We start from the raw sequence: 16238 nt of genomic DNA, 5'->3' as shown, positions 1-16238 counted from the left end.
AAGCACCAGCTGGGTTGGCCAGGACTACTCAAAAGTCACATTAGCCATGTGGTTGATGACAGAAGTGCCAACAATATGAGCTAGATCAGTAAATGTCAGATTGTGTGTGACTCAATCTTTGCAACCAAGTTTAGAGAATCTCTGGGTGCTTTTATAATGATCACAGTTCTATATGGAGACACATCCTCTTACCAAGATCTTGGAGGTGTAGGCGCTGTTGATAGAAATGGCATTGACAATCATATCCAGGGTGTTGGAGCTGATCTGATTAGGTTCAGGGATATCGCGGAAGTGCTGGTCGTTCAAATAGGACTGCACCACAGTCATTCGGTTGGTAGTCAGAGTGCCAGTCTTGTCTGAGCAGATGGCAGTGGCATTTCCCATTGTCTCACAGGCATCCAAATGGCGTACCAGGTTATTGTCCTTCATCATTTTCTGTAAAGACGTTAAAAAAAATAGCAGTAAAAATTGAGTAAATTTTGTAGTAAATCTTAACACTAGAGTTCCAAATAAATATTTTAAGTGGCTAACAATTTATGACATGTTTGTTATGTTATTCATTTATGTTACCTTCACTGAGTAAGCTAGAGAGATGGTCACAGCGAGGGGGAGACCCTCAGGCACAGCCACCACCAACACAGTAACACCGATGATGAAGAACTTGACAAAGTACTGCACATAGATTGGTGTGCACTCAGGGAGCCAGGTCTGCCCTTCAACCACGAATGTCTCAATTACGAAGTAGAGCACCAAAATAATCACTGTGATAGCTGACATTACCAGACCTGTAGGGAAAACAACAGGCTGTTTGCAGAACTGCAGAAAAAAAAAACATTGGCAAACTGACCCACTGTTGCTATGATTGAGAGGCATGTAGGGAAGATTTGTTGTGTTGATTGGTTGCATGTTGGTGGTGCAAATAATTTATTTATTTTTTTTCTAATTTACAGTGTCTGATGCATCATAGAAATCAGAGCAGATATTTTATAATACAAATTATATAAGGTAAAAACAAAGTTTTATAATAATTTTTACATAAGAGAGAACTTCATCGGTGACTGCAAAATGCTTTTAATAAATTAGAAGTGGAGTCACCAAACAAGATCTGCTAGTCAATTATTCTCTTAGAAGTAGTCACTCACCTGCTTTGCCAATCTGCACAGCCAGTTTGGTTAGTTTGCCCTGTAGAACGGATTTCTCTTTCTTCGGCACATTAGCTTTCTTCTTCTCCCTCTCCTCTACCTCTCCACCTTCTGCACTCTTCAGTGGCTGCATTTCCATGGCGACGGCTCCATCCTGTTTCTTGGCTGATGGGCGGGACAGAATTTGAGGGCTATTACATACGGACAACAAATCTGTCCTGGCACAGCTAGGAACTACTGTGAGCAATATGTACCACCAACAAGAACCATTCAGTTACTGTATACATAACAAAACACATCGCAGTGTGGACCTTTACTATGGGCTTGTGCTACGTATTGACATATGGCAAGTAAAAAACGTGATGAATGCAAACACAATCACTGATGGCACATTGGAAACACAGCATCTACTCTTACAGAAAAATGTTTCGTCTGTTTTGACCCCTGAAACAAATGCAACATTTTATCTGGAGAGTGTCTTTAAAATATCCCTTCACACAGAATACAAGGTATAAAAGATCATATTAAAATACTGAACAAATACTCTGGTGAAGTCCTGGCTCTCATGTATGCATCTTTATTGATGCAATAACATAACACATATATGACATTACCACATCTAAACAGTAATGATTCCCATTCCATAACACATTAGGTGACCTACTGGGTAAAACCTTTCCACTGCAATAAAATAATTAACCCCTCAGTGCCTCTCATTCATCTACTCTACCATCTCTCTGGTACCTTTATTTTGATTGGTCTCCACTGTGGCCTCTGGCTGCTTGCCTGTGAGAGAGAGAGAGAGAGAGAGAGAGAGAGAGAGAGTAAGAGAGAGAGAGAGAGAGAGAGAGAGAGAGATGGAGAGAAAGAAAGGTAGAAAAGAGAAAGGTTGGAAGAAAATGGACAGATGGTAGAAAATAGAAAGATAAAAGCAGCAAAGAGGAGTAGAAAGAGAAAGAGTAACAGGGGAATAAAAAGTGACAGACAGAGACAAAATGAGAGACAGAGCACACAATGTTCTTGAGTGGAAGAAAACAAGAGAGCACAGAACTATGAAAAAAGATGACCAAGCACACACATACATGCACCACATGCATATACACATACATAAACAGTCAAACAAACCAAATTAACAATTACATTTGTAAATGGTTACCTTAGTTTCATTGACACATTGTAATGTGGTTATTGTGTAGTGGGCCAGGTTTCACTAAACACATGTGTACAGTTTAACTTGTACTGTACATGCACCTAATTCTCGTATATTGGTCATAAATGTTCTGTCTATAACAATACATACCATCGGTGATGTGGCTTTATTTGGCTTCAGTAGACAGTGAGTAAATACTGTCTTCTGATTAGGGTGCATAAGGGGGCAGGTGTTGAGTTATGTGGGTGTGGAAGAGGGATTATAGGAGGTTTTAGGATTGGGTGGAGGTAAGAGACCAACAAAAAAAAACATTTATAATAATGTCAGACATGTGAAGGTATGGCAGGGAGCGAGGAATGAGTAGTCTTCGGATGTGGTGGAATAACATTATTATTGCTTAGAGAGCAGTTTTGAAGATCTATGCAAATTGAGAACTAATTATTATTTGTCAGTCAGCTGTCAGATTTATTATATACAATTGCTGACCTCTCTATAAGAGATAATCGATGGGATTGCAACTGAAGTTTCTTGTTTTCTCTTTTTTCTCTATACTTTTTTGTTCTGGATTTTATGAAAGAGAGTAAAGATTGGCACTTCATAAGAACAAAAGAATATATTTATATAAGGAAATACTTATATCTGTTACATTTTTGCATTTTGTAGAACACTGTGGTAGCTTAATTCTTCTAGCATATGTGAATAACAGCTCATCTGAATTTCAAATGACTGATATACTGTCACATCTGTTCTGCAGTAGTAGAAATCCTGAGCAAAAACAAAAACAATTTTGTATATAAAATTTTAATCATATTAATGCTCCAGGAGTGCAGTGTGTCCTACTAAAGATAAACGCAAACCAGTCCCATTATCATTTGCACTGATCAGCCAAAACCTTAAAACCACCTGCTTAAAATGATATAGTCTTCCTTGTGCCAAGATGGGCAGGATTATAACCCCACAAGATTTTTAAAGGTGTGCAGTGGTATCTGGCACCAAAACATTAGCAGAATTCTTTAAGTCATGTAGGTTTCAAGGTGGGATTGTCCAGCACATCCCACATATGATTTTCAGAGTAAGATCTGGGGAATTTCTCCAAATCAACCCGTTTGACTTGCTTCTCAGGCCATCCCATGAACAACTTTTGCGTATGAACAGTAGATAGCATGGGCACTCTGACAGGTCTGTGTCATACAGCAATCTGTGATCTTTTGTGTCTTCTGATACCTTCTTTTCATAAACAGCATTAACCTTTTCAGCAATTTGTGCTTCTGTAGTTCTAGATGGTCTAACTTCACTCCCCATACGCATCAGTGAACCTTGGTCACCCATGAACAATCACCAGTCTTTTCTTGGGCCACTTTGGTAGATACTAATGACTGCAAAACGATAAAACTTTACAAGACCTAGTGTGTTGAAGATGCTTTGATTCAAGACTGTAGTCATTACGAATGTGTCCCTCAGTCACTCAGTCACTCAGTTCATTACCCTAGCCCATTTTTCTGGCTTTTAACACTTCAAATTTGAGGACTGATTGTTCACTTGTTGCCTAATATATACTACCATTTACAAGTGCCATTGTAATAAGATAATCAATTCATATTATTCATGCTGCCTGTCAGTGATTTTTCTGCTCCTAGCAACTCATATGAAGTATTAAAAAAAGAATAAGAAGACTAAAGAATCTTAAAAAATGCATTACATGCATCCTTGCAAGTTTAAAGCAAAGAGTATACAGGAAAAATAAACTGTGTTGCTATGGTTTACATAGTGGTTGCCCCAGATTCAATTTGCAGAACCAGTTTTTGTTAAAATACATTTTTGATATTATTCTAATAAATCCTGAGTTTCTGATTTCCACCATGGTGCAGATATCTACTTATCTATTGATAAAGTATGTGTATGTTGAACATCTTTCTTTCCTATTGACTGAACTGTTTCCTTTCTACATTTGTGAGAGTGAGAGGTAGGACAAGATGTGCTAAAATTTCAGACAAGCTTTTTTATTTTTGCCCTTTGCCTTCATTGTATGTGTGTCTGAACATATAAGCATATTTTGTTTCAAACATACCTTTTTTTTCTTTCTTCTCTTCTTCTCCATCTCCAGCTCCTAGCAGAGTGAAAATGATTCCAGACTGAGAGTTTACTCCCACTGCTGTCACTAACATCCTCCCTGATCCTTCCATCACATGGGTGCCTGAGAGAAGAAAAGATTGAGTAATAAAGAAGAGATTTGCCTTGTTAAATAATATTTGGTCTTGCATCAGTCTGCCCTACATGGCTCAAAATGATCTAACCAATGACTTCATACATCTTTAGTTAAATATCATTATGCTATTATTGAATAATGTCCTCAGCATGTCATGAAAGCCTAATAAAGTGAATGGAGTTACAGTGGTGGACCCTAAGAATAGCAACAGGCAGGAGAGTGAGGCCACACACCAGAGATCAGCAGCAGGAACCAGAGATGCACTGATCTGATTAAAAACATCTGGATTCCTCTGCAGCCTCTCAGTCACATGACACATGCTGTCAACCAGGTCAATAAAAATAAATACACACATACTAACCAGAGAGAAGCATAGGGTCCTTATCCACTGACTTGCGTACATGATCGGACTCTCCGGTTAGCGAACTCTCGTCAATCTTCAGATCATTGCCCTGAATCAGAATGCCATCAGTAGGCAGCAGATCACCTAAATGCACATAACACGATAAATATCATCACCTAATAAAAGACACACACTATTCTCACAACTTCCTGGAAACATATTAAGCTTACTCTTTCTATGAGTAGAGAGTCAACGGAGAGTAGGGACTGACCATATTTGACCTGGGCCACATCGCCCACCACCATGTCAGCCACAGGGATCTGGATGACATTCCCGTTGCGCACCACAGCAAAGCGCTGCTCCTGCTCAATGCGGCTCTGCAGCCCACGGAACTGCTTCTCCTTGCTCCAGTCATTGAAGGCCGTCACCAACACTACACAGATGACCGAGAGTAAGATGGCGGCACCCTCAATCCAGCCCGCCTCGGCTTCACCCTCATCCTCTGCACCACCTGACACGTTCCCACAGGCTGTATGACAAGAGGTTAAAGATCAACTTAGAAGAACTAGACAAACTTGCATTTTTATCTTGCATTCAACACTCAGTTTCTTTTCTCTGTCACTCAACACTTCATCCATCTGATGTTCTGCCCCACACCACACCACATCTCCATTTTCATATTTATTTCACCCCTCTGACTCAGTTTTCTGAGATCTGTTAAATTTCTAATTTTCCCAGGTCACTTTCTCACCCTCACTCTCCTCCCCCGGGGGCTGGTAGAAGGACAGGCCAAGAGAAATTATGGCTGCTATCTCCAAGATGATGAGGGTGACATCCTGCAGTGCCTCCCACACCAGCTGTAAAAAGGTCTTGGGCTTCTTTGGGGGAATTAAGTTTTGTCCAAATGTCTGCGCTCTTTTCTCCAAGTCCACCGGGTTATCAGACAAACCTGAAATGAGCAAAGCACACATCAGAAGCTGCATATAAAGAATTAAAACAGACAAATTTAAACCAGATTTTTAAAAAGAGAAAAAACAAAGTTCTCCTGGAAAAGGTTAAAGTCAACCGGTTACAAAATCAAGTCTTTCATTTCAAATTTTAAAAACCTATTGTGTACCCTAGAGCAGGACTGTCTGCACTGCATTATGTTCACTTATAAACTGTGAAAGTATTATTTTATTAAATGGCATTCTTATGAATGAAAAATGTTCACATTGTTAATAACCATACTGTAATAGTTGTCCATCATTACATCTATGCAGTGAAAAGGCAATAAGCAATATTCTAAATGATTTCATATTATAGTATCTTTGACATTCGAGCAAAAGGAGAAAGAGGTTGACAAAACAGAATTGGGATCGACAGGGTGATGAGAAAAGTAGGCAGGAGTACAAGGAGATGCGGCAGCAGGGAAAGAGGATTGTGGCTAAAGCAAAGAAAAAGGCATAGGATGAGCTGTATGTGAAGTTGGACACTAAGAATGGAGAAAAGGATTTATACCAATTGGCCAGGCAGAGGGATCGAGCTGGGAATGATGTGCTGCAAGTTAGAGCAATAAAGGATGGAGATGGAAATGTGTTGACTAGTGAGAAGAGTGTGTTGAAAAGATGGAGGGAGTATTTTGAGCAGCTGATTAAGGAGGAAAATGAGAAAGAAAGAGAGAGAGAGTGAGAGAGAGAGAGAGAGAGAGAGAGAGAGAGAGAGAGAGAGAGAGAGAGAGAGAGAGAGAGAGAGAGAGAGAGAGAGAGAGAAGGTTGGATGGTGTGGAGATAGTGAAGCAGGAAGTGGATAGGATTAGTAAGGAGGAAGTGAGAGCAGCGAATAAGAGGATGGAGAGTGAAAAGTCAGTTGGACCAGATGACATACCGGTCATGGAGATGTTTATAAGAATGTTAATAGAGAAGTATAGAAAAGGTCAGAAGGAGTTGTATTTTGTGTTTGTGGATTTAGAGAAAGCATACGACAAGGTGCCGAAAAAGGAGCTGTGGTATTGTATAAAGAAGTCAGGTGTGTCAGAGAAGTATGTGAGGGTGGTGCAGAACATGTATGAGGACAGTGTGACAGCAGTGAAGTGTGCAGTAGGAACGACAGACTGGTTCAAGGTGGAGGTTGGACTGCATCAAGGATCGGCTCTGAGGCCCTTTCCTGTTTGCAGTGTTGATGGACAGGTTGACGGACGAGTTCAGACAGGAGTCCCCATTGACTATGATGTTTGCGGATGATATTGTTATTTGTGGTAAGAGTAGGAAGCAGGTTGAGAAAAGCCTGTAGAGGTGGAGGTACACGGTAGAGAGAAGGGGAATGATAGTCAGTAGGAGAAAGACAGAATACATGTGTGGAAATGAGAGGGAGGGCAGTGGAGTTCTGCAGTTGCAGGGAGAAGAGGTGGTGAAGGAGGAGGAGTTGAGGTACCTAGGTTCGACAGTGAAAAAGTAATGAAGAGTGTGTTAGAGAAGTAAAGAAAAGAGTGAAGGCAGTGTGGAGTGGGTGGAGAAGAGTGGCAGAAGTGATTTGTGATAGAAGAGTATCTGCCAGAGTGAAAGGGAAAGTTTATAGGACTGTGGTGAGACCTGCGATGATGTATGGTTTAGAGACAGGGGCATTGAGTAAAAGACAGGAGGTGGAGGTGGAGGTAGCAGAGCTGAAGATGTTGAGGTTTTTATTGGGAGTGACGACGATGGACAGGATTAGAAATTAGTTTATTAGAGGGACAGTGCATGTAGGACGTTTTGGAGACAAGGTGAGGAAGGCGAGATTAAGATGGTTTGGACATGTGCAGAGGAGGGACATTACGTAGGTGGGAGAATGCTGAGGATGGAGCCACCAGGAGGGAGGAAAAGAGAAAGGCCAAAGAAGAGATTTATGGGGAGTTTGGAGACGGATGATACGCTGTGACCCCTAATGGGAGAAGCCGAAAGAAAAAGAAAAAGAGTATCTTTGACATTTAATTACATGTGATAACTATATATAACATTCAAAGATGTAAAATTTTATGTGTATGTGACAAATAAAATTTTTAACTTGAATTTGAATTTGACATCTTTGAATGTTATTATAGTTATCACCTGTAATTGAACTGATTCACTGACCAAATCAAGGAAAGTTTTATGAGTTTTATGAGTGGCTGAAACCTTTTGCTGTGAATTGTTCACATTTGCAGTCATTTAAACCCTTACATTTTAGATATTAATTATTCATTGTTTATTTCCCACGCATTGGCAGTGGAATATTAAAGACTATTAAGTCACTGAAACGAACAGAGGTACAAATTGAATACCTACCAACAGTGAATATTAAATTACACATGATCACTAAGCCTGCCCATAATGTGCCCACTCTCACATTCTTAATTGGATCTTTCAGATGACTTTTTCTTTCTTTCTTTCTTTCTTTCTTTCTTTCTTTCTTTCTTTCTTTCTTTCTTTCTTTCTTTCTTTCTTTCTTTCTTTCTTTCTTTCTTTCTTTTTTCATGCATGGATGTAGTTTCCATGGCAATGAAAGCATCAAGCAAATCTCACTCTGCTTTCAACTTCCTGTCTTTGGACACCTTTTCGCCTGGCTACAGATGATGTCACTGCATCAGAGAGGCACAAGAATAGATTTCTGATTGGTCTGCTCTGATGGCAGCTCCACTGCAGACTCTGTCTAGAAAAGACTGCACAGCTTCTGAGCTGCAATGGTCACCATATATGTGACATTTACATAATGATCTAAGGACAGGCAAGCCAGACAGAAATTATGTTAAGGCTATGACCTGTCAAAAATTACAGCCTGTCAGCATTCCAGAGTCCATTGTGCTATATCTATGTGCTTCCACACACAGGGAAAACTGGTGTGTGGCTAACTGCTCTCACACATTATGTATACACATTATCTCCCACTCTGTATACTCAGCCCTTTAACTCCCACTACAGTATGCATGATAATAGACTACACCCAATGTTCAAACAATGTGTGTGTGTGTGTGTGTGTGTGTGTGTGTGTTTGTGAATGAGTGCACGAATTAAAGATAGGAAGGGTTGATGATAGGAGATATGAAGAAGTCTGTATTACTTGATAGAGTGGTTTAGAACTGCTGAGTAATCATGACTACACACAATTCTTTTGATAAAGCTTTTCACACAGCTTGCTTTTGCTCTCTCTCTCTCTCTCTCTCTCTCTCTCTCTCTCTCTCTCTCTCTCTCTCTCTCACCCCCTCCATCTCCCCTTGGTATGTCCTTGACAATGCGGCAAGCTGTACTAGCTTTCAGCTCTCTTCTTCCCTCCCTCCTTCTCTTTCTCCCTTGCTCCAACCCAACCCAACCTGGCCAGCTGGGATAGGTTTCATCCAATGCTGCTGTTAGGCTGGCAGTATTGAATATAGTGTTACAGGAGCCAACAGAGGTACACACTGTCTGGACTTTAGAAATGCAATGGCCTCATTCTGCAATGCTGAAAAGTGTTGGCCAGGAAGAGGGATGCACTAATGTACCTCAGCTTTCAGAGGCTCATCATTACAATGGCGGTGCTACTCACAAACACATTTACACCTCCCTCCTACTCTCCTTTCTTTATCTCTCATTATCTTTCCATATGCATATAGTGCAATGTGCAGCCTCTGGCAATCAATTATACATTTTCAAACTAATAGGAACAGTGGAAATCAGTGACATTTAATGAATCAAGGATTCTCACTTCTGCATGATCTTAATCTGTATTATTTCATATAAAAATGTCAGAGGAAAACCTTACAGTCCATATCATATCCTTTTGAATGACTAGTGTGCAAAACAATTGTCTAAGAGTCTCATAGAAGTACCTAAAGAAAGTTATGTACACCAACATGGGTGATATGTATTTGCCACCAAAAAGCTTGTTTTACTTTTCACTTAGTACCTGTTTTATGCACAAAGCTGCTGCAAAACTCCAACCTGAACAACTCTGCTACCATATCCATTGTTTCCAAACAAAGCCTGGTTTATTTGGGCATAAAGATTTTTATTTGTACTTAGCTTATAGTCATGGGGTAAACATGAGAACATTTTTAAATTGCCCATAGTATCATAAACAGGTGGGTCTAAACAGAGACTACACAGTCACATAAAGGGCACAGAGCTGAGAGGCTTACAAGCAAGAAACAAAATATTCCAATTCTCATATATTCACATATCAACAGGTCTCTACACATACCCACAGATTCAAGTGGACCCCTTGACAAAATTACAGAGCCTCTAACACTCACAGACTGAAGCCCTTCCAATACATGTGTGAATGAGCAAGTCTCTTCAACACTGTTTACCCAGTAACCTCCTCTCCCTACACCCACCTTGCCACCGACAGCGCTGTAGCCTAGCAACCTGGCACAAACGCATGCACCCAGAGTGGGAAGCTGGCTGAGTGAAACAGTGAGAAATGCTGGATGAGTGGCAAGATGGGGTTTAGGGGGGCAGTGAGGGGGAGTAGTGGGAAAAGGGGGGGGGGAATGGATGGATAGTTAGATAGATAGTTGGACAAATGGATAGACATATAGATAAAGGATGGATGGCTGGATGGATGGCTGGATGGATGGATGGATGGATGGATGGATGGATGGATGGATGGATGGATGTATGCATGGATGGATGGATGGATGGATGTATATGGATGGATGGATGGATGGATGGATGGATGGATGGATGGATGGATGGATGGATGGATGGATGGACAGATGGCCATAACAGAGAAAAATTACTAGATGGCTTTGCGTTTTAAAGCATATTCATACCCTTAAGCTTCTGTACTTCACTGACTCAAAGCTAAATAAACTACACTAGAAGGAGGGTTTCAGTTGCATTACAGTAAAAATATTAAAGGTGAGAAATACAGAGTGAATGACCCAAAAAGTGAAAATAGTGGTAAAGATCGATAATCACTGAGCGATATAATCATTTAGACTGTGTGTTAGAAGACAAGAAAAAGATTAAAAATAGACCATGAGAAGGAGTAAGAGTGAGAAAAAAAACAAAATAGGGAGAATAATGATCTTACCCTCTGTGGTGGAAGACTTGAGTCGATGGCAGAGGGCCTCAGTGTCTCCATAGGTTTCCTGGATCTTCTGCAGGGCTTCTGCTCCTCTCAGCTCCATTAGAGATCTCAACTCATCCATGGTTACCCCAAAGTTTTCTGAGTGGTTGGCCTCCATTCCTCCACTTCGCTTTGGATAGAACTCCACCGCACTGTTTGCCATGTCGCCTATGGTAGCTGTAGTTGACATTGCCAACTCTTCGGATTATGAAGACACGTGTATCTTCTTTTCCAGATTTGTAGAACACCCTGAGACTCTGTCTCAGTAGTTGATAAGAGGGGTTCAATTGTGATGTTGTTTTGTTCTAAATGTGTTTTGTTTTTGGTGTGGCTCAATATTTTGGGCCCTTTCCTCTCCCTCCCAAAATAGCACCCGGCCGTCTAACTCTCCATTGAAAGAGAAAACAGTTACAGGGACAGGACCAATTAACAGTAAGGGAAGAAAGCTTTCTGAATGTAAGAAAAACTAAAACTTGCCCGCTCCACTCTACCCCCTCAGAGGGTCAACAGAACGAGGGATACCAGCATTCCCAATCCATTAGGAATGGAGACAAAGAAGGAATAGGGTAAGCCTTAAGAAGACACAGGCGTGATGTGTGAAGAGGTCAGATTTCAGAAGATGCAGCACAGTGAAGTAGGGATGCTTGTCTATAAAGAAAAAAAAAGAATAGGTGAAAAATATTGAAATTTCCAAAATCTTAGTTAAAACCTCCAAAAAGAGATAAAAGTGGCTGCTACTCTGATTCATTTAAATAACAGCGATATATATTGATGTTACCACATATAAGCAGAGAGTGAACCCAATTATTTTAATTAAAAGGTCAGTCAGCTTCTTATTGTATTTGACCTATTCAGAATTTTTTCAGAATTTTTTTTCTTTCTTTGTCTTTTCCCTATTGTTATTTCTGGCCCCCTCCTGTGAGTTCATCCACCGAGAAATGTGCTCCCCAGTAGGCGAGTTCAAAAGAAGACTAAAATATTTGGACATATATCATGGACTATGTAAATTCACTCAGTCAGTGATGCGAATAATTTATAAAGTCTATCTCAAGAGAGTGAGACAACTGCATTGTCCCATGGTTGCCGTGGAAACCTACAGATGCCTCTGATTCCTCCAAAGAGCCTTCATTCTCGATATACCCACACACACAAACACACACACACAAACACACACACACTCACACACACACACACACACACACACACACACACACACACACACACACACACACACACACACACACAGTCGCACAATAATTTCCTTTACCTTGCTCTCACTCACTCTTTCTCTTGCATGTGAGCACATGTACATTTTATCACAGCATTTGCTCTCTCACTTGGTGCTGCTGATATTCTATTGCCCACTCATATATGACATATCTCATCAGTCTCACTTCGTTCAAAGGAGTGTGAGTGCATGTGTGAGCTCTGTCCGTGTAGGCTGACAGAGCTGGGAATGTGCAGTAGTGACAGAGTCATCACTGCTTCATGCTGACTCACTAACCCTGTCACCCTCAGCAACCCAAAACTCCTCCTTTCATCTCCTCTCCTCTCATCTCATCTCATCTCATCTCATCTCATCTCATCTCATCTCATCTCATCTCATCTCATCTCTTCTTTCAATCTTTTCTCCTGTCCTTACTCCCCTCTCCTCTTGCTTCTAATTCACCTCCTCTCTCTGACTTTCATGCGCCTCTGCAATGTCGCAACCATGGACAGCGGGAAGGTTAAGAGTGGTGCAGTGCTGACCATCGATCATCAGGGGTTTGGAAATCAGATGAATATGTATTAGAAGTCACACCTCAAATCATGAAATATCGGTGTGTATGGGTTTGTGTGTGTGCCTCTTTGGGGTAATAGCCAATTGGGGAACACTATTCTATCCAGTCTATGGGAGCAGATCTATTTCCCATCAGTGTGCCACAGTTAAACAGCACTACAGCTGTGTTTTGTGTGCAGGAGGCAGATGGCTAAAGATTATGCTGAGTTTTCATATTGATCTGTTTTCCAGAACCTTTCCAAGAGTGTGCTAGAGTCCCATTAGGTGATATAGTGTTGAAAATCTGCTAATAGCGAATAAACCCCAGGTCTACCCACTTTAAACTATTCTGCTGATTCAAAACACAATATACTCAAGTAAAAGGAAAATCAAAAAACATAGAAAATAATATATAGGTTAGTGTTACATAAAATTGTCCAGCTTTGTACATAAAGTAACCAGCACCTAACAGTGACAAAACAAGCCACTGCATTAAAAAACATATAAAACCAACCACTATCTGACAAACAGTTTAGAATAGTGTGGGAATATTCTGCACGTTTTATGCAACAGAATGATGATTTGGATGAGCTTTTACCAGTCTACTTGGTTTTCTTATCCAACAGCACATGATAGTGGAAGACTTCATCTGACACAAAAACTGCAGGAAGTGACACTGCTGACTGGATCACTGAAAGCCTGAATTCAATATCATAAGCAACAGTGTTAAAAAAGGGAAAGTGAAAAGAGAAAAGAAAAAAGAAGTGCTGGGGAATGAGTCAGTGTGCTGCTCACTTTATTCTAATTACAGAGACTGAACATTCACAGAGCACTAATGCACATACCAACCGCTGAACGAAACAATGCTTAGATTTGATAAGGCTTTTGCATGTTACTGTTTTTATTTATTTATTTTCTATTCTGGTAAAAACCTTGTCATTGCTATTGAAGTACAACTAAGTGTATAAAATGTTTAATAGTGCTGCTATTATATATTCAAACTAAGACACAAATTCAATCAAATTAAATGAAAAAGAGTTGCCAGTGACTTGCATTAGTTAGAATTAATAAGCAATGCTAATTCATTTAGACTAAAGCACATTTCATGGTAATGGTGCCACAAAAAGAAAACAGTGAAGTCCTCTAAAGAATTTGAACAGTTTACTGACAAAACTTGTGTTTCCATGTGATATATCTATATCTAATACATTGTTTTGGAACTATAAGAAACACTGGGGTCCCTGGTTAAACCAATGTGTTATCCAATATGTATATCTTATGTTGACCTACTTTTTCTGGTTTTCTATTGCTATACTATATTTATGGTCATATTGATCATGCTCTATCAGAAAATACTTGTGCTATTTGCCAAAAAAAAAAATCTGCACTTTGTATGGCAACATAAATGTCTGTTCTACAATTCTGTGTCAAATACACATGTGTATTATGCAGTCCTGGCAACAACTTACCAAAGAAGAGTTAATTGATTGTATGTATTGAAAACTTAAAGCAAACCCCAAAGTTCTGGAGTTGTTTCCACCCATTGTATGATTTGCACAAAAACTGTACACACACAACAGCCAAAGTGAATTCAGCATCTGAGTGTTTCAATCAGTGAGACAACCCAGTGCATATTTACTTTGACTTTATCATGAATTTTACTGTTTAGAATTTAACAAATCACGGCCTGAATTGCAGATAAGACATATGACTAAAAACATTTGTGCAATTCAGTAAAATAAAAAATGAATTAAAAAAAAGGCCTCATCTTAGTATTGGTGTTTCATAGGATCAGCCAAAGCATCAAGACAAAGTACCTTTTTTATTAAATGAAACCTTATTAAAAGAGCAAGTAGTTTAATGATGGGCACTTAAATTTGATTAAAGAGTAAACATAAATAAATAAATCATAAAATAAATAAATAAATAATAAAATTGATAGCTCCAAAAATATAAATATATAAATTAATTAATTGCCAAAGTAACCACTTACACAGTAGCTTTTATACACCACAAACATACTACTAATTACTACTCAATTTTATGAATCTTATTAGTACCCTTAAAATGCACAGCATATTATTATTATTATTATTATTATTATTATTATTATTATTATTATTATTATTATTATTATTATTATTATTATTAAATTGGGTGGGGGAGGCTATCGATACAGTTTGTACACTCCATTTCTATGTCACAAACGTCATTTGTTTGTGAAAGCCTACATTTTACAAAGCCTAAACTGGTTGCCAAACTCTTTATATAAGCTTTATATAAATGCACCCATTACTGCAGAACAAAACTTATCATAAAGGTTATGAACCCAAAAAGGATTCAGTTATAAAAAAAGACACAAGCTTTAAACATCCTATGAAAAACCATTAAATCAATTAAAAAAATTAATTAACTGCTACTCTGCCTAGATGAGGACATTTTCACAAATTCAGTGACTAGGCAAGTGCATTAGTCAGAGAAGCAATCAAGAGGCCAAGGATAACTTTAAAAGAGCCCAGAAGTTCAGCCAGGGGAAGCTGTTCATAAAGCAACCATAGGCCAGACACTTCACAAAACTGGGCTGAAAGCTGGACCAAATCCATTTAAAAACATGAAAAAATCATCCATGTGTAAAAGGTTATCTGTTTTTATGGATCTGCAATTAAAATTTCTTGCCCTGTACAATGCAATATATTTCACACGAATCCTTACACTAAATCATGATGTTGCTTGCACCATGCTCTAATTATGCTTTTCATCAGCAGAAATCGAGAAAATAGTCATGGAATAAGAAATAAATGCAAATAAATGGCAATCCTTGAAAAAAAATCTAACCTAGTCTGCAGTTGACTGTAGACTAAGGTAGAGGTTTACCATTCAACAGGACAGTGACACTAAGACATATGGAAGTGGTTAAAACTCAAAAACGTGAATGTACTCGAATGGCTTAGTCAAAAACCAGAACAGCCCTTCAATAGACCCCATTTGATATGACAGCGCATTAGCAGGTTTTAAAAAAGAATGGGCAAATTTCTGCAGATGCATGTAACAATGTATGTAAATCAAATGTTTAAATTCAGTCCATTTAAATTACTGATGATATCACCACAAAATGTGGAAAAGTCCATGGTTAATAGCCCTAGTTTTTACTGCGCCATAATAAACCTAGTAAATTTTAGTGATTTCCATATTAGAGCTTTATTACTGCCACAACCATAACGTTAAATCAAAATACATATGTATATTCTAAATGTCTTTGTCACAATCAGAAGACCCGTAAGGACAACTAAAAGCTTAAATTAGACCTGCGGATAAAACAAGCTTTCAGGGGGCTTTTGTTCTCTTCCCACAAATGAAATCCTAGAAGACATTAGGGATCTTATGGAATTAGATTTATAACTATAACTCATTGTCAGTCTGCATTTCTTTACCATGAAAAATCCTCCTGCTCTGAAGCAGCTTCCTGATGTTCTGTTTCCAAAAATGGAACAAAGAGAAATGATGCAGAGAGAAATGAAAAAGCCCAGACAATTCTTTTGCAGCTTTGATGTGTGTAGTTAAACATCATTGAAGTTATTTCTGCAGAAAGGGCATCT

The 16238-nt window shown here is 39.1% G+C and overlaps 1 protein-coding gene across 7 annotated transcripts in view; it reads right to left on the bottom strand.

Moving 5' to 3' along the window:
• atp2b3b (ATPase plasma membrane Ca2+ transporting 3b) overlaps positions 1–16238 on the bottom strand; it is a 42480-nt gene that overhangs the window by 21295 nt on the left and 4947 nt on the right. For 4 of the 7 annotated variants that reach the window (XM_083570047.1, XM_083570046.1, XM_083570050.1 and 1 more), the window contains exons 2-10: positions 10848–11531; positions 5593–5790; positions 5113–5370; positions 4860–4985; positions 4361–4486; positions 1887–1928; positions 1143–1307; positions 571–785; positions 193–435 (exon numbers count right to left, since the gene is read on the bottom strand). In XM_083570047.1, coding sequence (XP_083426173.1) covers positions 193–435; positions 571–785; positions 1143–1307; positions 1887–1928; positions 4361–4486; positions 4860–4985; positions 5113–5370; positions 5593–5790; positions 10848–11073 — 1599 coding nt within the window. In that variant the 5' untranslated portion in view covers positions 11074–11531. The remainder of the gene's footprint in view (positions 1–192; positions 436–570; positions 786–1142; positions 1308–1886; positions 1929–4360; positions 4487–4859; positions 4986–5112; positions 5371–5592; positions 5791–10847; positions 11532–16238) is intronic. The other 3 variants (XM_083570049.1, XM_083570048.1, XM_083570045.1) reach the window with 1 other exon arrangement.

This window comes from Silurus aristotelis (assembly GCF_946808225.1).
Source record: "Silurus aristotelis genome assembly, chromosome: 19".
Taxonomy (NCBI): Eukaryota; Metazoa; Chordata; class Actinopteri; order Siluriformes; family Siluridae; genus Silurus; species Silurus aristotelis.
This window is presented reverse-complemented; position numbering and strand designations above follow the sequence as displayed.